The 21,688-nt window shown below is 36.4% G+C and overlaps 1 protein-coding gene across 1 annotated transcript in view; it reads right to left on the bottom strand.

Annotated features, from left to right (window-relative positions):
- The window catches only part of TRDN (triadin), a 250,735-nt gene that overhangs the window by 56,995 nt on the left and 172,052 nt on the right, over positions 1–21,688 (bottom strand). Inside the window, 6 exon segments of the mRNA XM_057363578.1 lie at positions 3,557–3,607; positions 4,124–4,174; positions 6,195–6,218; positions 8,782–8,829; positions 14,003–14,029; positions 15,378–15,410. Of these exon segments, the coding sequence (XP_057219561.1) occupies positions 3,557–3,607; positions 4,124–4,174; positions 6,195–6,218; positions 8,782–8,829; positions 14,003–14,029; positions 15,378–15,410 (234 nt within the window).

Raw genomic sequence — 21,688 nt, 5'->3', positions numbered from 1 at the left:
GGAAACGGGAAGAAATGTTAACTGATATGGTTTACAATATAACTTACCATTTTAGAAGGAAAAAAAAAAGTATAAGTTAAGATAAAAAATGCCACAGGCAAGCTATTATTTCATGTTACTGTTGCTTTAAAGGAAACGCAAGTATTGCATAGTAAGGACAAATCAGCTCATTTGTTTMCTTAATGACAGTGTGCTATAATGTGTATGGCAAGAAAGAAATAGACACTACTGACTTATTTCCGCCATCAATCTGTTCATAAAAATGAATAGGTTTATTATCCACACATAGCTGACATAAGAAAATATTCAAGATATCCCAAAACATGGCAAAAGCAAAGAAGAAGGAAAAAGAGCATTTGTTTGGAAAATAAATCATGGAACACAAGGTGAGAATGAATTTACCTTACCCATACAGGACAAATGCTGTCAATTTAATAACTCAGCATAATGCAAATTTCTTAGAAAAATTCACTGAGGAGTTATATATGAAATATTATGAACTTCTAGTGCCACTGCTACAACCTCTGGATAAATGAGCTTCTACTCTGGTTAAGTGGGTAAGATACCTATCCAAAAACCACGTGGAAAATTATAYCTTAGAGTTTCATTGGCCTCAAGTTATTTGCATATGCTTATGTCAACAGAAAATTGGCTTTTATATTCGTTAGTACAAATGGGCTTCTTTACTCTTTTTTACTGCAAGGAAGAGCTGCAAAGCTCATTATAAATTCAGACACAGTCTTGAGATGTCCTTTATCACAAGGAAATGGAAAATATATTATTCCAGTKTTCTCTTTAATTACAGCCAATAAAATTAGACTCCAAGACTGAAGACATTTTATTCTCCTCATAAAATAGATAAAGTTACATTGTAAGGTTATGATCTATAGAGTATCCCAGCAACAACTCCCAATTCAGGAATTTATTTTTCCTATTTCTGCTTTAAATAAAACCACTATGCTTCAGTTTATGAAAAATARCCTGCTTTAGAATAAGATTTTTGGTCTGGACATCATCCTTGTTCATTGGAACTTAGCTCACCCTTCAAAGGGAATGAGGTGTGATCATACCTCTTTTATTGCAAAAGGTGCCAGGCAAACATTAATCATCACAAGTATTTAACACTTCACCCAGAAGTGTTCCTTTATTTAGTTTACATGAATAGTAACAAACTCCCAAGATACATAATTAGGAAGTATATGCAGTCCTAAAAACCCTTACTTTCTTCTGATATATTTGTGTTCTCCAGAAAGTCCTTTGATATATTTGTGTTCTCCAGAAAGACCCACTTWAAGGAACAGATTGCAAAACACCAAGTTGCAAAGAGTAAAAAAGAAGTTCCCAAGTGAACTGGTCAATAACCCTGACAGAGGCCCACTGAGGAGGCTTGAAAAGGTGATGGAGAGGAGAAGGAGTGGCATGCAAACAGATTTTGATTAATTTATGAACTGCAGTTTGGGCAGATATGATGACTGAAATGGGGGGTGAATAGTGCTAAATATAAGTTTATGCAGCAGAGTAACCCATAATGCAATAAGAAAATATACAGTCCAGAAAGGCACTGGGATTTTTAAAAGTTTCTCCCTCACAGCTTTGCAAGTACTCACTACTGTCTCTGACATCATATATTTTGAACTGAGTGATCCAGCTCAGCATTCAGCATCCTCATTTTTAGGCAGACACAGAACTATGCGAGTTTGATGCCTTTTATAGGAAACAGTGATGGCTGCATCAGCAAGAGCTCTCAGGATCTGGGGGTCAGGCTCAGCTGGGCTGGATGTCAGTGCTACTGCAGGGGCTCAGGAGCCTGTGATGCCTTTAAGGGACATATTCAGCAGGAAGTTTCAGCTGTATTGGCATTTCAAAGAAATTCCTGCAGTCCCTTTCTGAAGATTGAGTGGAGAATGTCTACCCTCCTTTGTCATGTTAGAAGGACCAGTTAATAACTTAGTAATTGACCTGTTAATAACTTAGTAATAATTTCAATTACTAAACGTGAGCCCAGGAAACAAAAAGGAGTGCTGTGGCCACATTCAAAGAAGGACACACTATGGAACCTTGTTCAGGGCTGGCAAATCCCTTTTCATTGTCTCTAAAGAAACTCTTGTCGAGAAGAAAAACCTTTTGGGTCTTCTTTCTTTTTTCTCCTCTCCCTGCTTCCCTTTGAAAGGGGCAGCAGGCTGAACATACGAGCTCCAAGCAGGGAAAGAGGGGGCAGAGCTGTCACTCAAGTTCCTCCTCTARTTTTCCAGCAGAGCACCATCAGGCAGCCACAGATCATAGACACTCTGTGGAGAGGGCCACAGGACTCCAGAGAGGTTGGGTGTGCAGTTATGGTCCACAGAACTAAGTTCATGTAAATGGAGCATGTGTACTATAGGAATAGAAGACACACAGAACAGTATATACGCCATATAATTTGCAGATTGCTACAATCTAATTTCAATTTTTAAATAAAGAGGTAAGTGAATGAACATAGCTTCCAGGATATTGAAAAATATGTCTAGCAATAAGATTATTCCTCCTTTGTTTTAGTTGGGTTTCTGTCATTTTTCTATACAGTTGAACTAACCTCTTCAGTCAGTTCTTTCTTTGAAATAGGAGAGAATGACTGTAACTTGAAAGAGTTATAAACTCTATATATTGCAGACCATTTCTATCTATCTATCTATCTATCTAATCTATCTATCTATCTATCTATCTATCTATCTATCTATCTAGCTAGCTAGCTAGCTAGCTATCTAATCTATCTATCTCTATAGACTTATAAGTTATAGACTACAACTTTGAATAAATATTAGTTTGAATATATATATAGTAGATCTTTTTATTCTGAAGATGTCAAATAAGRCTTATCCATAAGTAGCTTCTTCCAAATAAAGTTATATCTAGAAAGGAGGGAGACAAGGAGGGAAGGACTAAGACAAGACAAAAGCACCCAGCAAAACAGTGATGAAAGAAAATTCAACTGAGTTAACCATCTACTCTGACTAAGTTGCCAAAAAAACCCTCAGAGAACATGGGAAATGTTTGAAAAGGCAAGGAATACAAGAAAGATTCAGACCATCTCTCATGTTGCAGATCGATGATCCAATGAAGTTAGTTAGTTTCACAGATTCYAGAAAGCATGTTTCCCACTCATATGTTTACAAACCTTACTTTATTCCTATTATAGTCACACATTTATGAACCAATTCAGTTCAGAATTTCTTAACTGGCTCCTATTAAAGGCTTGATGCTGTTCATATGTTCTTTGGAAGTTTCTTGATTATTACATAGAGTGATGTATGTTRTTTATTTAATTAATTTTGAGAACTCTGAGTTTTAATTAGCTCAATACATTCTGTTTATGTTCCCACCTCCCCACCTTTTTAATGCTATAAATCCTGTAGAATATTTTAACTAAATAAATTTTGATTGTTTAAGATTTATAATGACAAAGACTGATAACGATTGTTTAAAAATTAGCATCTTCATTCTAGTCTGTGTGGTTTTATATTTTATTTTGTTCTATATTTTATTTTGTAAAGTTCTATATTTTATTTTGTATTCTTACCTTTTTCTTTTAAAGATGTAGGATTCTTTCCTTCCTTTTCTTTAGCATGTTCTGTAAAAAAAAAAAAATCTATTAATCTTCAAGCTAGATGTTAAACGGTTAACATTGAATGCCTCAAGGATAATGATTGATTGAATAATTGGTGACACAAGATAACAATTAAATGTGTAGTACGAAACTAATTTTCATCAGTTTTAGCATGCTCACAAAGTGAAACCACAAATTTTCTTAAATTTAAGGAAAGGAAAAAGATCACTCAAAATTTATATCACTCTACAGCTTGTAATAAGCAAGTATTCCTAACACAAGAAACAAGTGTTCCGAAATTCGGAGTTCAGACTTCTGAGTTTTCATAAGAGGTGTTACCAGGGCTCACTTTGCACTTTTAATTCAGGAAATGACAATTAAGTTTCATAGTAACTTGGTGAAATAGTATTATGCTTTTAAATTCGTAACTAAATCATACTTTAAAATACAACATGGCCAACGTTTTCCAAGATTCTTCTTCTTGATGCACTATGATGTATAGATTTTAGAGCTATAGACAAATTTGTCTTGCCATGTTACCTTTATCTTTTGTGGCAGCTGGAGATTTCAATTCTTTCTCTTTTCCAGGATCTGTAAAAGAAKTAGTCACACCAATGAGGTGACAGTCAGAAGCCACAGTTGAGTGAAACTATGAGATTTAATCATAGGAAAGAATGAAACATTTAGATCATACGAGAGACTAAAATTATATATTGGAAGATACGATTCAAAACTGAGTTATTGGAAGATTTGTACAAAATTCACCGGCTTTCTTCAGAAAGTTCAGTCTGCAAAATGTGTTTTTTAGAAGAGACCATAAAATTTTCAAACTTCAACTTAATATGAGACAGGACAGTTTATCAGTGTTTTTAACCCGAAAAGTCAGAACTGATGCTCTGCCAAATTTGACTCATTGGAGCTGACTGTGGCCTACTTCCCTCATCTGGGATGTCCATTCTTGCTGAGCAAGGCCAAGGACCTTCTTATTGGATCTATTATTTCCTACAAGCCAGATGCTGATCAGAGTGAGCAACCTAGAAGTGTTGGAGGTGGAAGAGGAGTTCCACCTACAGACATGTAAAGGACATGGCTGGGCCACACCAGCCTTGGTGAATACTCTCAAGGAAGGATAGTCCTCTGAAAAAGGCATAAGAAGTGATTCGCACCAGGTGGAAAACAAGAATTCTGTTTCTGATAAGATGTGAGATCATTATTGTGGGCTSATGAAAGGTCTCCAAACCTTCCTACCACCAAATTAAAAAGGCAGATAAGACTGTCCCAACAGTCTAGTCAGTAAGATCAGAAACTTGGATTTTGACTTCCTGCATTTTAAGTGAGTATTTTAACCATCTGACTGCTGGTTAAACTGTTTTATACATGTCTTCTGTGAAATGCTAACAGGTGTTTTCTTGAAAAAATAAAAGAAGCTAGGTTCTCTATTACATATGAAGCAAAGAATTSCTTCTATTGAAAAACTTAGCAGCAAGTCAGAGCCAGAAGATCTTAAATAAAACTATTGGAAGGCTATCTTGGTTTCTCCACATAGGATAAGAAGCTGAGACTCCTGATGAAGAGGAGATTGTGTTTAGGAGATGGAGGTTGTGTTTAGCAGAGAGATATTATCTTGTATAAGCTACGATGGATAGTTTTAGTGATAATTKCTTACTGCCTTAATGACACACAGTTCACAAATTGCCTCTTTTATTATAAAATTGGACAGCATCCAACAGCAATTTATCATTATATCAATAAAGCTTCTTGTTCATGGTTTAGTATTTGTCTCTGACTAAGACAAACTGTGGTCTCGGGGAATCTGAATTGAAGGAATCCAGAAATAATAACATTTTATATATGGTAGAAATAGCCATCAAGTGGAAAAACTTAACTTGCTGCTGACATTGAAAGTCRTCTTCTGTTGAGACTGATGTCAAGAAATAAGTTTTTCATTATTTTTCTCCTTCCATATCATGTTTATAAAAAGGCGATACTAGATGCTTCCATACAATATAATTTTTAAAGGAGAAGACTTGGGAAAGAAATCTGTTGAAAAAGGTCAAAAATGCAATTTTATTGAAATAAAACTCTCTTCTATTCCTCACTAGACCTCAGACATCTGCTTCAGAAACTACTCCTGCTCTCCTACTTTGACCTTCATGTTTTGTACTCACCAATGTATTATTGTCACTGATTTTCAAAATGAGAAATATGCAATTTACTGCAGATATCTGTGAGGCATATTTAGTGCACAAATCCAGGCATATTCATAGTCCTAATAAAAATCAATGACAATTTTGAAACATTAAGTTCATCACAGAAGATTTTGCAAAAAGAAATAAAATTCAATGGGAAGACTGAAAAACTTTCTCTTGTGTGCTCATGGCCAATGAAAATTTCCCAAGAGATTTCATGTTCCGTTCAATAGCATCTACAAAAAAAACAGTTGAAGACAGTGCTCCAGCCAAAATAAGTAATTTAATGAGTGACATAAAGCCTTTACTTTCAAAAGCCTGCATATAAGAAATTAAAGCTGTTGTGAATCTCCATTAGTAAGAATATAGTTACCCAAACTCTTGTGGAAGATGTTACTTTAATGAGTAAAACTATTGCTTACTTCCTTGTTTCGCCTTTGGTTTGTCTGAAGAAAGAGAAGGGAAGGGAAAAAAAAGTGAAAAGAGAAAAAAAAGAGAAATGTTAGAATACATCTTCACATAGGAAATTCTTTTAAATGTGATCAATTAATGAAAAGGTATTTAAATGCATGTTGGCCCTAAGTGCTTAAATATATCTTGCACCCCCACTGTTGCTCAACAACATCTCTCATGACCCATTCTGATGGCAAATCTCCTTCCTTAGTACTGTTGGATACCACCAGAAAAAGATTCTGCCTTTTTATTATCTGTGTTACATATTAATTCTCAGTTACAGGCATTAACTTCCTGGCAACCATCTGACATTTGCTCATGACATTTTTCAAACAAATAGGTCAAAGAGTTAAAGTTAAGTGCCTTCTTGCTCATCTTTTAACAGTTAAAAATGTTACCTGGGATTTGGCTTTGCAACTAATAAAAAAACAATGAACTGAAGTGTTGCTACAACCTTTCAGCCCTTTTCCAAATGTAAGGATTTGAGGTCAAAGCTGCAATAATCACTAAAACCTTTGTTTGAAACAATCAAGTTATGTCCTGATTGCTAAGCAAATCCAGTGTCCAACACCCCAGATTTTCCTGCAAGTCTCCTTATATTGTTTTCTTTAGATTGCAAATCCCAGTTTTGACCAAGACTGAATCATTCTATTTTTTTAAATGCATCATGATGCAAAGTCCCCATCTGTGAGTAACATAAGTGCATGGTAATATTAAAAAGTACCCAGAAAGTTTTTTGGCTTGTTTGTCTTTGAGTGATCAACGTGTTGGCAGCAGCTCCATCCATGCAGGGTGCAGAAAGGAGAAGCAGAGGCAATTGCTGTGTGAAAGCATTTGTGCTGGCTTGTGTGCATCAGAGGAACTGAGCTGCTGCCAGCGCTTGGAAGTGGCTGCAGAAATAGTTGTGACAGACATTACATGTTGCTCTTATTCCTTCAGCTTGGAGTATCCTCATGCCAGGAGGGCATGTGGGCATGGGAGACAGTGCTGCTGCTGCTGCTGCTGCTGCTGTCATGGGAAAGGAGTTTTCCCCCCTTCTGAGTTCCTTGGGTATCGCAGCCTGTGGTTTAGAAAACCTTGCTCCATGCCAACCATGTGAAATTTATAGTTTGTACTGCTCACTCAGTCTGTGCTCTTTATGGCACAGTTAAAATGTTTGGCAGATAAAATCCCATCTAATGGTGGCACACMGCAGAAAGGACAAACCTTACAGCAAGCACACACCTGATTGCTGCATGAGATTGCCAAAGAGAGGGGAAGCAGGGCACATGTTTGGAGAAGCACTTSTGTGGCCATGGAAATAGTGTGGAGATACCCAGCCTAACAATGACTGAAATCTAGGCCAAGGCCCACCTAATTATAACATTTTCCATGACAACTACCAAGCAGCTGACAGCTGCTGCAGGGTGACTGTGCTGGCTTGAGTAATGCTGAGTAAAGCTGAAGCTGAGAAATGGGAGAAAAGACAGGGGTTATAGCTTGACTGACCAAAGCTACATCAGTTGTAACCTTATTCTAAAGGTTACTGGAAAGTTCATCATCAGGGCTCAAACAGCCAATTTGGGCATAAGTAAATACAGAAATCACCTTAGWAGGCAGCTAGGATGTGTATCACATAAAGGAAACTACATTTGATAAGCTTTGGGTATTTGCACCCCTTTTTTATCACTTTGCCTCTTACCATACTAACCTAAAAAAGTATGGATTGATTTTAACAAGTATGATTCTTAGCAAGAAGCAAGTATGGATGATATAAGGCTGAAGGTAATAATAATAATAATAAATCTAAATTTATACAGTAGGAAAAGGCGTGTCTTTAGATGGTTTAAAGTGCCAATCTTTCTCTTTTTATGCTCATTCAGTGGTCTGAGTTTTGTTTTGCCCTCGATGTAGACTGTCCCTTGGCATTCCTGCTCTGGCAGGGGTACTGGATGTAGACTTTGTGTCCCTCTGAACTATGTGCCATCAACACGTGCTTCATGTAGCCTTTTTTCTGGTGTTCCCACTCAGACATTTCCACTCATTACTTAATGATAAAATCCTGAGGTTTTGTGAAAAATTTCTACAAGGTCGGGTCTCAAAAGCTGTTCAATTCCTCTTCAAAAGACCTTTGTGGCTCTTCATGGGGCTGATATTTCATCTGAGGCAAGAAGGGCAGCTCAGCTGACTCCAGGGGCCCTCTGCCCCTCCACCTCACTGCAGGTTACCCTCCAGGACTGAGTAGCAAAGGCTGATCCCTGTCCAGGCTACCGGGGCAGGAATCTTCCTGCAAGATCAGAGGGACACAAAATCCCAGCACAAACCCTTTCAGCTGAAGTGGGCAGTCATTTACCTGAAGCATTTCGCTGGGTGGCAGTTTTGTGAAAGTAGGACAAAGCTGGTTTTATAATTGAAATTCCCTGTTGCTCTGACAAAGACCGCAGAGCTCTGAAAAAATGCAAGTGAACCAATGGATTTAAAGATTGCTGTCACCCATCTCTCTGAATCTGAGGTTATTGTTTCCGTGCCATTGTCTTTTAAGAGAGATAAAGCCAACATGCTTTGTTTTCTTTTTACCTTGCACTGCTGCCTTTGTTGCTTTTTCTTCCTTTTTTTCAAGTCCTGCTGCAAATAAAAGAAACAGTTTAAGTAAGTTTTCTAGTCAGAAGTGTTGGTACATCAGACAAAGTCCTTCTTAAATGTTACACATAATAATGAGTCAAAAGATTTCAAAGATTTTCAAGCATGAGATTCTCCCCCCCCTGCCCCAAACAAATAAATAATAGATTTTTTTTGCCTGTCTGAAAAAAAAAGAGCGATTTTTTTTCTTTCAGAAAATTAGTAGTAGATCTGGTTTAGTGGAAGGTGTGCCTGCCAAGTGCAGGGGGCTTAGAACGAAATGATTTTTAAGGTCCCTTCCAACCCAAACCATTCTATAATTCTGAGATCTCAGGTGAAAGAGGGTCTAAACTGCAACACTTATTTTGTAGTGGCAAAGACAGAAAAGTAAGCAGGTTTTTACTTTGTCCAGCCAGGGTTCTCCAAGCAAGCAGGGTTTTCGTTTGCACCAGGAGAAACCTCCACTCTTCACACCTGCACAGCAAAATATTGTCCCATTTTCTCAGTTTTAAGTGTGTGGTTAGTCTTAATGAGGGCAACAGGACACAGATGGGCTGTGTGTTGTGACATCTAACTCAATTCTTCTGAATAYTGAGATTTCTGTGGGCAAGCAGGGAGTATGAACCTGGCCATTTTTGCAGCAGGGCTRCTGAACCTTTACTGATCTTGCAAATCAATAAACACACATGTTTAGCAGTAAATGGCACTTCCAACACCTCACTTGTGTGAAACCAAGCTTTTGTAGTGTCATTTGTAACCATTATGCTAAATAAGAAGCCTTGTTTTAATTTAAAAGGGTATCCTCTCACACTGTTTTTGACAAAAAAATGTGACATTAAGAAAAAAAAAATTCACTCTCATTGTCTTGTTTGAAAATAGTACAAAGAAAAAATAATCAGCATAAATGGCAGGATGTAAAGTGGACAGTGAAAATCAATTTACATCTGATGGGTATAGAAAATGTCTTTRCAGCTTCAGGGTCATTACCATATATAACAATCTCTCAGCTTGTTATTTCAATCTTTCATTTTATACAACAAATCACAGTTGAAAATTARGAGTTTGGCTTTTAGAGACAAAATAAATTCTGAGGATCTGTTATCATTATTTATGCTGAGAAAGTCAGGGAATTCAAAAGATCTGTGAAGTGCCTCCATGTGTATTCACTGTTCCCCTGTAGCTTGGGCTGCAAGTCTGGCCCCAGGGGCATCACCAGGACATCCCTTCAAGAGATTTCTGAAACTGCTGGGCACGATGGCTCAAGCAGACCAGCTTGGTTAATAAGTTATGGCCCATCTGCAATGTCTGCTGGTGGAGAGGGGGGCAAAGGAATGMTCTTCTGTTCCCAGATTCCCTGAATCTGAAATGCCAGGGATGAATAGATAACTTTCATGTTGAGTGGGATGAACCACCTCCCAGACATCAAYCACTCCATTGTGATGCGAGCAGGTGTTTGCCAGCAAGCTCCATGTAAAGAGTGAGATATTACACTTCTACACCTCAGGGAACTTATTTCATTAGAGATAATCCTCAATTTTCCTGAAAACCACTTCTAGGCTGAAAATATGTCTGATCCRATCCTCAAAGAAAAAAAGTGAGCATTCCATTTCTATCCAAATCCCTGATTTAATATTGGTGTTCATGGACACAGAGAAAGCCAAAGAGGACCGAAGATCATTAATATTAATTGTGGACCTCTGCTATTAACATCCATGTTATCTGGGCCCAGATCAGCAATGCTACCTATACTAACCATGAACTAGTCACTGACAAGCTGAGATGAATCTGGGCACTGAACCCTGAACCACCAAGAAAATCAATGTCAAGGTGCTTCTAAAATGCTTACTGAAGAGGCCAGTATYTTGAAGAATAAGCTCATTTTAATAGGAAAAGAAATATATGAAAAGGGGCCCCAGAAACCTGTCCTGTAYGCATTTCAAAATGCATTGTTAGCATCTAAAGCTTCATAAGCAGCTATGATGAGAGYTAAATGAGTTCTTGAGAACCGTTGTTTTCTCCAATGTTTATCCTTTTTAGCTAAAATGAAAATAGTTTTGGTTTGTAAAATTTCTGAAAAACAAAATACTAATGGAATAAAGGTATTTTTTTCTGGATAACAAACTGCAGGCTAAAAGAACTTTCTGAGAAAATCAGGTGCTYAGTCCTCAAATTTGTGTGATGGTGGTAGACCTGGAGTGTGATTATCATGAAGGAACCATCCATCAATGAGAAACACTGAGGCTGCAATAACAACCAGTACCATTAACAGTATTCTGGATGTCAGTGCATTCAGGAATGCTACAACACTTCCATGAGCGTGTGAGTGCTTGCAAAGAACTTGCAGAGACAGAACAGAGCTTCAGCAACTTTTGGGAATTGCCAAATAACACCATCTAGACACAGAAGTGTCTGGGAAGGACAAACCAGACATTCCATTGCTCCCTTTGCTTTTTCAGAAGGGAGGCACGAGCTACTTTGGTGACTCTGAGAGGTCTTTTATCATCAAGATAATAGGTGCCACTWTGAAAGTCTGTAGAAATAGAAAGAGTCCATGTAGAGTTGGTGTTTGGAATAAAACTCAGAAGAAGATTTAGTTGTCTCTGTTTCTATCAGGGACAAGTTTTCTGGGTCAAGATGTCATCTCTTCCACTGGGCATCTTCAAAGTTCCTGCCACTCCTGAATGGCAGCCTGAAAGATGATCTCTTTGTGAAAAATGGTCCTGCTCCAGGTATTCTCATTCTCAATTCAGATTTGAAAAGATTATCCTTTAGCCGTGTGACTTAAAYAACATGGATGTTGTAACATATTATAATTTTCTCCTCAGTAGAATGCAGGCATTAAAAAAATAAAGAAGAAATACAACACCCCCTCCCAAACCCACGGAAACCCCTGCACAAAACAATACAAAATAAAATAAGCGCACATGAAGGTAAAATCAGAAATTCATCAGGGACCCATATTTTTGGTAGATTTTAAAAAAATAGATTAAATAAATTGAGTCATACTCCCACACATATTTTGTCATTTCTCAGCAAAATTCTTGACAACTTGGCATAATGTAGTTCAAATGGGCAATTTATTTTATAATTGTCTCTCTGATTCCATCATAAGCTCTTAGGAATCAAATGAGAGACAATTCAGCAGATATTGTTTTATGCTCAAAGTRGCCAGGAGAGCAATTCATCAGTCAAATATTTCTGCAGTCTCAATAGTTGTAGGCTACAATCAAATATTTTTATCCCAAAAGAGTCAGGTTGCATAACTAGCATCCACATCACGAATATGCATTCTAAAATGTCACTGATTTTAAAGCTATTTTGAGATATTTGTTCAGTGTGATGGAAGACCGAAAGAAATCATCCTCACTGGAAACAAAGAGCRTTTCACTCACTGCACCCTGAGGCTCCTTATTGTGACATCACAAACTTCGAGAAATCATTAACCTAAGAAGTGTATGCTATGGTTTAAAATCTGTTCTGTTATATGGAGAAATTAAAAAAAAATTGTGCTGTAGTAACTTGCGATAAAATGAAAGAAAGCTCCATATGAGTTTGATAGTTCTTATGAAAAGTACAAGGTAGTGGGAATKGCCCAGACTCTATTTTCTGCCAGAAGATTAATTTTTTTAATTACCAAAGAAGATCATTTCATCAAAAGTCTTGCTTTTTTTTCTGAACAGGATTGCTTGCCTTCCATGAAAATGCTTATAAAATTTTAAATTTGCCTACACCTACTGAATATTGAAAATCGCATTGTGCCCAGAGAGCTGCTAAAGTTATAAGGATTAATAGCAGAAAAATGAGAAACAAATAAATAACAACAATGTAGAACAAACAAATATGGATTGAAAAGCAATGATTTTCTTCAGACTTGGTGAAAGGTTAAACATTACCTAACTACTACTATTAAACACTACTAGAATTGTCTGCATTACAAATAATACAGAAGAAAATAAGAAAACAACATTCCTTTGTGATTCTTACTAAGTGGCAAAAAGAACAACTGTAACATTTTAGTATAAAAATGATTTTTCCCCAGGAGTACAGATGATGTTTAAGCTTCAAAATTAGCCACATAAAGTAAAATTTAGATGACTTGCTAACAAGAAATTTTTAAGAAATCAACAATTGTCCCAGAGCTAAAATCATCTCATTTTCATTTAATGAAGAATAAAACAAAGTTGTCATTTATTTAAACACTGGATAAAAACTTCAGGTTCAACTTTAGGTAGATCCTATGGTGAAACGAAGATGGCTGAGGCCAATGCTTTCAGTTGTGAGAGTGCTCTTTTGACAACAGAAATAACAGAATTATTCTTGTATTAGGTAATGGAAACCCACAGTTTCCACTCATCCTTAACTAACAGAGAACTTCTTAAAATTTCTTTTTCCCATTTTTCTGAAAGGGAAGGCTTGTTAAAAGTATGGTGGTCATTGACATGAATAAACATAGACTGTGAGGGAAGGGTAGTTTCTTAAAGACATTGCATTTTCTATTTTTTTTTTTTTTGAAACTAACAGCTGAAACCTGTAATGTTCTTGAAGGCACTTTGGAGCTAGTATTTTACACTGTACATATGTAAAAACCAGACACTGCTGAGAAACAATTAAACATTTGCTCTATCTGCTCAGCTTGAATTTATGTCCTTGATGTTTCTCCCCAGTCCCAGTTCCCTGTTCCTTGTGGAAACGAGAAACCTTTGGAGCAAGCATTGATGCTCTCACACCTCCTGCCTTTTGTCATCAATAGTTCAAATATGAAAAACAGGCAAAATCTTTTCCACCAAACCTCTCTGGAAAACTCCCTAGACTCCTTAAAGGAAACAGCTGTTCAGTCACTGGGTTTGTGCTGCAGTTAGACTGGCAAAAAGAGAAATATAACTSTGTGTTATGTCTCTGTAGACAATTGGTCACTTCTTTCTGTCTGCCACAAAAGCCTTAAGGTTTCGGTTAGAGTTAGAAACTGAATTTCATATGGTTGTAGAACTGTAATTATTCTATGAACAACTTGAGGAAAAAGCACCTGCTTTGAGGTGTTTAATTATAATTTAAATGGTGTTTGTTTTAAATAAGTCACACCTGTTAAAAGATTTTTTTACAAGAAGCTTTTTTTTCATTACAGGAAAGTTAACAGCAGCATTCTCCCGTTTCAATTTTACAAACAAATAAAATTACTCACCTTTTGACTTTGGAGTTTCCACAGATGCTGTAAAATGAAAGAAAACATTCACAGAAATAAATTGTGTAAATGAATAAAGCAATTRAAATTGATCCTAACACCTCTTCCCTTGGCCAATATGCTACCTATCTATGCAGAGCAGGAGTTCATTTTTATGTAGAGAAAAACTGCCACACACATATGTTGCTTGTTTAGAAAGTCTCATGGCAGATGACTAATTAACCTGCAGATTAAAAGCAGTGGAAAACAAGGTCAAAAAATAAATTATGTGAGGAGCTTCAATAGCTCTGCTATTTCCAAGTATGAGCATGAGGAAAGGAATAAAATAGGTTACAGAAGGGGCATATATGAACCATAGGTGGAGGATATGCTACAGAACTGTTCTTTTAACAATTTTAGTGATTTGCAGAAGGTAGGATTTTTTATCTTTTTCTTTTTTTTTTTTTTTTGGTTTTTTGTTTTTTGTTCATTGAAACTGTTGATATTCAAACAGAGCAGGATCCAGTTTCAAAAGTCTTCCTTAATACAAGTTTTCTCAGACTAATTTCTTCATTATTCTTCATAATTGCATTAACTAAATGCAAATTAATTGAATCACCACATTTTTTTTTTTTCATTATTCACACCTTCATTCTGAAGCACTGTGACAGGTTTTTATGCTATAGAAAAGGACAGATCCGTTTTTCTATAAATTGACTGCCTACTGTAGGTATTTCTTGCTCCAAATTTCTATCTGAGAAAATAGAGTCATCTGATGATTGAGTCATCAAGCCTGGCTGTGAAAGGAGAAAATTTTTATKCTCTGGATAAACTGGAGAAGTGGATTCCACTTGGAAATAAGASTACCTTGCTGCAACAATAAAATGCATGGGTGCATGCATTTAGATGCATTTAAGCAAAATAAACAGCCTACTTTTATTCCTACCCTTCACACTCAAAATCTTCTATTTTCTGTTTGTTTCCTAATYCATTTACTGTAACTTTCTTTGAAAAGATGAACCTTTTAAAAGCTGAAATCAAGAAGTCTCACTCTCTTGTTCTTCTCAACATTTAATTAGATCTCAGTTCCAGAAGACCACGTTGCTCCACATCCATTCAATTGCTTAAGTAACTTTAATTAAGCAAGTAAAATTATATTCATGGCTTTATTTTTTTAGCCCTCTGCCTAATCCTGTCTCAGCTGAAAATCAAACCAGATAAATGAGACTAAAAGTTACSGTCTTTTGTATGACTTACCTTGTACTTTTGTTTCTTTCTTTGTTGTTTTGGCTGTAAAAWCAAACAAACAAAAAMAATCAAATATTGACTTCTGACATGAATTCATTTAAAATATAAAGATAGTTTAAAAGTAAGAGAAAATGTAAACAATATTCACCAGATTCCATTATTTTTTCTTTTTTCTGTGGTTCTGGAAAAGAAAAAAAAAAGTAAAGTATGCATTTTTCTTCTTGTAATATATTGCTGGATTGCCTTGGACAATCATTTTTCATGTTACTAGTGGCCATTGGATAGGACACATTCCTGTGGACTCTTAAGTCTGGTGAACCCTTCTCTGCTTTCCTGTGTGTCAAAATAAAGCCTTTACAGTTTTAATCAGTCTCTTGAGTGGTTTTCACGCTGCATAAAAAGGGTCAGATTAGCTGTTAATAACGGAGAGCAAAGGATTTATCTTTTCCAATTTGGTGCTAAAAGGAAACTATAGAAACAGTGTAGGTTAAACATCTGCAGTTTTTCTTCAGGGTGGTTTAGATGGAGGTCTGCAACCCAACTCTGTGTGCCTCAGGACACCTGTGGTGATCATGTTTCTTCATTGGAGAGACAGGAGAACAAGCAGAGTTTCTAGTGCAGCCACTGCTGCTCCAGCCATGGGAAGAGGAGAGGATCTTGCCCTCTTTTACAGGAGTGCACAGTGTGCAGGACATGACTGCTCACTGGAGCTCAGCACCAGAACAGGATCTGGAACCCAAAGCTGAAAAGCTTCACCTTCCTAAACTCTGTGTCCTCCAGCAATGTATGGCTGGGATTTACAACTTGGTGATGGTAGTTTCTGTAACACCTCTCTCCATGCTGCAAGAATGTGCTTTAACTCCCCCACACAGAAGGAGCAGGCAGCCTGCCATGGAGAGAGAYTGAGCATCATCTACCAGCCAGTGCTGACATTCACAGTAGCAAAAAAATAGTCAAGCTTTTTCTGCCTGCAGATGCTTTTAAACAGCATATGGAAAGGCTCTGCTGCGCAGGCTTGGATCCACACAGGAACATTTTCTAAATTCAAGAGTATCTGAGTTGGCTGATCACAAGACAGATCATAGAATCATCAAATCATGGAATATCCTGAGTTGGAAGGGCTATTATTGAGTTCCAACTCAGGATATTCTATGATTCYATGATTCACAGGGATCATTGAGTCCAGCTCCTGGCTGTCCATAGAATAGCCCAAATAATCACACCATGTGCTTGAGCTCATTGTCCTCGTGCATCTTGAACTCTCTCAGGCTGGTGCTGTCATCATTTCCCTGGGGAGCCTGTTCCAGTGCCCAACAACCCTCTGGGTGAAGAATCTTTTCCTTATATCCAACCTAAACCTCCCCCTTCATGCTGTTCCCGCAGATCCTGTCATGGGTCACCAGACAGAAATCAGTGTCCGCTACTCTGCTTCCCTCAGTGAGGATGTTGAAGCCTGAAATGAGGTCTCGTCTCAGTCTCCTCGTCTCCAGGTTGAACAAACCAAGTATTTTCATCTACTCCTCAAATARCTTCTCCTCTAGGCTCTTCACCATCTTCACAGTCCTCCTCTGGCTATTCCCTTATAACTTTATATCCTTATATAGCGGTGCTCTAAGCTACACACAGGACTCGAGGTGAATTCTGATAAACACATGCTCATCGCTTACCAATATCTGATGACTGTATTTTCTCCAGGCTTATTATAAGTTATATTTGTATTAAAGCTATGGTATAATTGAGYAACATTAATGTTTAAACAGTTTCCACTCTAGAATCAAGATATAAAGTTCCATGTTCAAAGTGGTTGTGAATGTTGTATCCTCACTAAAAGAAGCCTGATTAATAAATGTGACCTATCATTCAACTGAATAAGAAAAAAGAAACAAGAACTGCCAGCATAAAATTAAATATGTTTATCAACAACATTGAGATGAACAATATTCCCATTAAATATTAATTAAAGATTAATAATTTATAGTCCAAAGCAAAGACTAATCTTAAATATGAAAAACCCACRACTGTTAACTTTGATACAAAATGTATCATTACTTCATACTCCCATCCAAAATAAACTTATAYCGAACAACCCATTTCAGTTCTATCTGAAATAAAATCCTTCTTTTGTCTGAGTTTTTAAATCTCTCTGAAGAGCCATCTTATATATATCGAAAGAAAAATGTAGTTTCCAAAATAAAGCTTTGTACCAAGTTTTTTTWWWAAAAGTTACTGTTCCTTTTTTATTGGTCCCCAGAATATTTGTGGAATTTCATCACAGCTTCAAAAATGATATTTTTCAGCCAAAATGTACATTTCAAGGCATAAAGATTAATTGACAGAAATCGTGGACCAATTTTAATAGAGATATATAAAGCATATTTTAGTGTATTGATTACATAACATATATTACAAATATAAAAGACTCTTTAAAGACACATTGTATATGAGAAATTAAATATTAGTGGAAAAGATCATGGAGCAGATTTGTGTCATCAAAAAAATGAGTCATGGTTGTGATTTTCCCAGCAATATGAAAAAGTGATGGAAATAGAGAACAAGTTGGCATTCATTGCCTAATAAATGTATTTTCTTGATGGCATCCTAACCTAGGTTGCAATTCTAGTATAGGCAAAGGAGGAAAAATACAGCAAAAACTGAGAGGACAAAAGTTTAGGACTCTGGTTTGGATGACTCAATGCTCTTAATCATAATAACATCTGCAGCTTTGGTTTTGAGCACCAAGTGCTCTTCAGACTATCCACGTTCATCCAGATATTTTAGGACTCGTTCTGCAAATTATCATTTTGATTGGTATTGCGGGGTTTCTGTTTTACTATTGCTTCCTGGAAATGAAAGGAAATGTAATTCTGTCTTTAGTGGTTCTGAGGCAATTATTTTTCTCTCATTCTAAGATCTCTCAGCTCCTATGAGATCAGGGAACAGTATGATCCTGACAATACTCAGCAAGTGTTTTGGCAAAGTATAAAATAATCCATTTATTTACTTTTATTTMATTTTTTTTTTCAAAACTGCAAATATTAAGGAAGCCCTATAGAGCTTCTTTCATAATAGTTTTGYTTCCAGAAGCATATGAAATAAGYTCCTTCCCCATGAGAAAATTYATAAAAAKGAATAAYGTAGAATTTGACATCAAGCATTCCYGGGAAATCCGRCATGATAAGAGTTTTCATGGGATTCATGATCTGATATTTGAATGGAATAAACTGAAAACTTTCATTGCATGAGCTATAAACTTCAGGAAACTTCAGACCTCGATTTTTTCCTATTTGCCACAAGTTATCATCGCTTGATCTCAATGTCTTATTCTTTACTATTTTGTATTCTCAAGTAGTTAGTATGACACATGAAAGGATATTGCCAGCTGTAGAGACATTAGACATTTGCCATGACATTTGTCATTCTTTTTTATATTTAACCTTTTTTGCATGTATATGAGACTGTACAGCATGCTTTTATTCAGGGAAGTTTTGCTGGTAATATATTATTTTTCTATCATGCATGGACCTGGGATGTGATTTAGTTTGACATTTTACCATCTTCATTTGCTCAGATGCTTTAAACAAATGGCTGTTCTTTTTTTTTTTTTTTTTTTTAATGAAAAGTGGCAAAGTTATGTATAACAGGCCCATAAAACCATACAATGTGTTTTTTGTTTCATTACTAGTGACATACTCCTAGGCAATCCAGAGTAGGTGGGAGAGAGAACCTGAACCTGCCTCTGTAGATCTTCCCCAAGCCACACGATTCCCTAAAGCACAAATGGTGCTGAAAAGCATCCAGGCTGGMAAATTTGCTGCAGTGTATTTTAATCTTTATTACCATTATAGACAGTTACAAAATGTGACCCTCTGCCACCTGACAGGAGAAAATAAGTGATTTTCTCTCATAATTTATACAGGTATATGCACGTGTATGAGTGTGTGTGTGTGTGTGTGTGTGTGTGTGTGTGTGTACCTGCCATCTCCTAATTCAGATAAAGCATTCATGTCCAAGAATTGTTCAGGAAAATAAAAAATGTATAAGGAATGACACAGATTGGAAAATGTCTAAATAAATGGCATTTCAAGTGGATATGCTGTTGTGTGGGATGCACCACATGTTAATTAACCAACACCATTTTATTTGTACTCAGTAGCTGCATTAAAATGGTGTTTTCTGTACTGCTGYTTATCTTTTACCACAAATATTTCAGTGAAGCCTACTGTTGTCATATTGTATGCAGGGTCTTGAATACTCAAATCCTCAGACAGCAGGAAGTTAGCTAGGTCTCWGTTTTGTAATCTTGGTTTTATAGGCTATATGCCTGTCATTTCCCTTCTCAGAACTTCATATCATGTTGGTTAATTAAAACCAAATGAGACAGTGGTAAATCTCTCCAAAGATATCCTTTCATTAACAATATTGTGAACATAAGCACCTAGATAAAGAGAAGATCCCTTTAGTCCCTTCTGTTGAAGGGAAATGTTGCAATATGAGTTCAGTCATGTTGTTAGGCCTGAAATAATCCACCTGAGAAAGTCTTGCATCAAACTAGATTTTTCCAGTTCTCCTGCTCCCAAGCAGTATGTGTTCTGCTATATTTCACTGCTATTCTTACTTTCTGGTTCAGTGTAGAAAACCTCAGTGCCATTTTACACTTTGATTTATGAAGGCAATGAATTGTACAAATACTCTATGGAATATGAACACACCAAAGAAACCCCTTACTTTGTGAAATTATGCCACACATATATTYGCTCCTTTGTATATGATCATCTTCTGAGGAGTGCAGCAAACAGATTTCCTGATGGATTTTTGTGAAGAAAAGGAAAGCAGGTGATAGTTTTCTGTATCAGTATTTTTGTTTGAAATATGTAYCCTGCTGGGAAATATCTGAGAATAATTTTGTGCAAAGAAAAGAAAGAAAAGCATGGATGAAATGTAAATGCTTTTAGTTCCATCTATTTGGTCTATTGTAGCTTTACTTCAGAGACAGAAAACAATGATATCAAAACTGCACCACGYAAATGATAGATATAATTTAATCATATATGTTATAAAAGTCTCTAAMCCACACCACTGCTCCCCTGAAAATCAAGTAACATTTTCATAATGATTGCACTGAACAGGATGAGGCCCATTTATTCCCATTCTAGAAAAGTGAAGGTGGTGSCACTTCCAAAACATTAACATCTGGAAAGATAATCATATCCATGGTGTATGTGATAGTCTGGAGTCAACAAAGATTAAGCATGCCCTTAAATGCTTTGCAAACTTAATATATGTTAAATCTTTGTTGAAATTGGGCCCAATTCTAACCAAAGTACTCATAAATCATTAAACAACTTCAAGGCTATGAAAGTTTGCCAGCCTCAGAACAACACACCTTAAAATGCCTTTTCTATATAAAGAGTGGACATTTAAATGATCCTTTTAATTCTGATTTTTTAGTATCACTTAATTTGACCCTCTTTTATTGTCATTGTTGTTACTTTCATGAATGAAAAAAAATCCTTTTTGTAGTTAACTTGCTCCCTCTGCCTTGCTTTTAAAGTAGTGCTGTCTTTGTGTTACCAGTACAACAGTACTTTGATGCATAGCAAGTATCTGGTAATAAAAAAAGAAACAAGACTACATTTATAATACAAGTGTCTTCACAGACACTGTGATCTGAAAGGAAGCACTGAGAAGTATTTTAACTCTATATTATCCTGAATCAGAGAATATCGCAAGGAAAGTATAAATGCAAAGTAGTGTGCCAAGCTATGGGACTGAACATTTCAAGATCCTAGCAAAAGTAGTAAAAATATCATGGATTTTTGGCCGTTTGCTCAAAAACATTTGAAAAAAAAGGTGAAAAAAACTGGATTTCAGAATAAAAAACTTAGTGTAAAATAAGCTATTTCATGCTCCCTTTAAATAAATCCTATATGTAAAAGAAATCAAAATTGTAAAGTAAAATCTTCTAACATCAGCAAATTCTTCCCTTTTCAGGGTGTCTATTGTGACATAAGCCAAGGATTCAATTTTCCTTTCCCATTCAGAGTCAGATAAAGGCTCAGCTTACACAAAATCCYGTGGACAATTTAAGACATCCTGTTCTGCAATATTTTCTCAGACTTGAACTGGGATGAAGATGTCAGTGAGTTGAATTGATTTATGGAATACATCTCTCTCCACATAATAGATTCCTGCAGATATTAAGTGGCTGAGTGATGGAGTACTGCAACAGCAACAAGGTCTCAGTGCTGAGGGTGCAGATCATTCCTGGCACACCAGGAGCAGACGCTTCAGTAAAACAATCAACCCTGGGACAAAAAATGAGGAGCAAGACCCATTTTCTCTTGTCCTGTGGCAAATTGCTGGGGACTGAGATCAGATAATTTCCAGCTACTGTGCAAAAACAGGAAAGTCTGGAACTATCCCATTAAAACCAGAAAGAAAATTACTAAATCAGAGAAG

Source organism: Malurus melanocephalus, unplaced genomic scaffold, assembly GCF_030028575.1.
Source record: "Malurus melanocephalus ecotype Western Australia unplaced genomic scaffold, MMel_1.1 scaffold_29, whole genome shotgun sequence".
Taxonomy (NCBI): domain Eukaryota; kingdom Metazoa; phylum Chordata; class Aves; order Passeriformes; family Maluridae; genus Malurus; species Malurus melanocephalus.
This window is presented reverse-complemented; position numbering and strand designations above follow the sequence as displayed.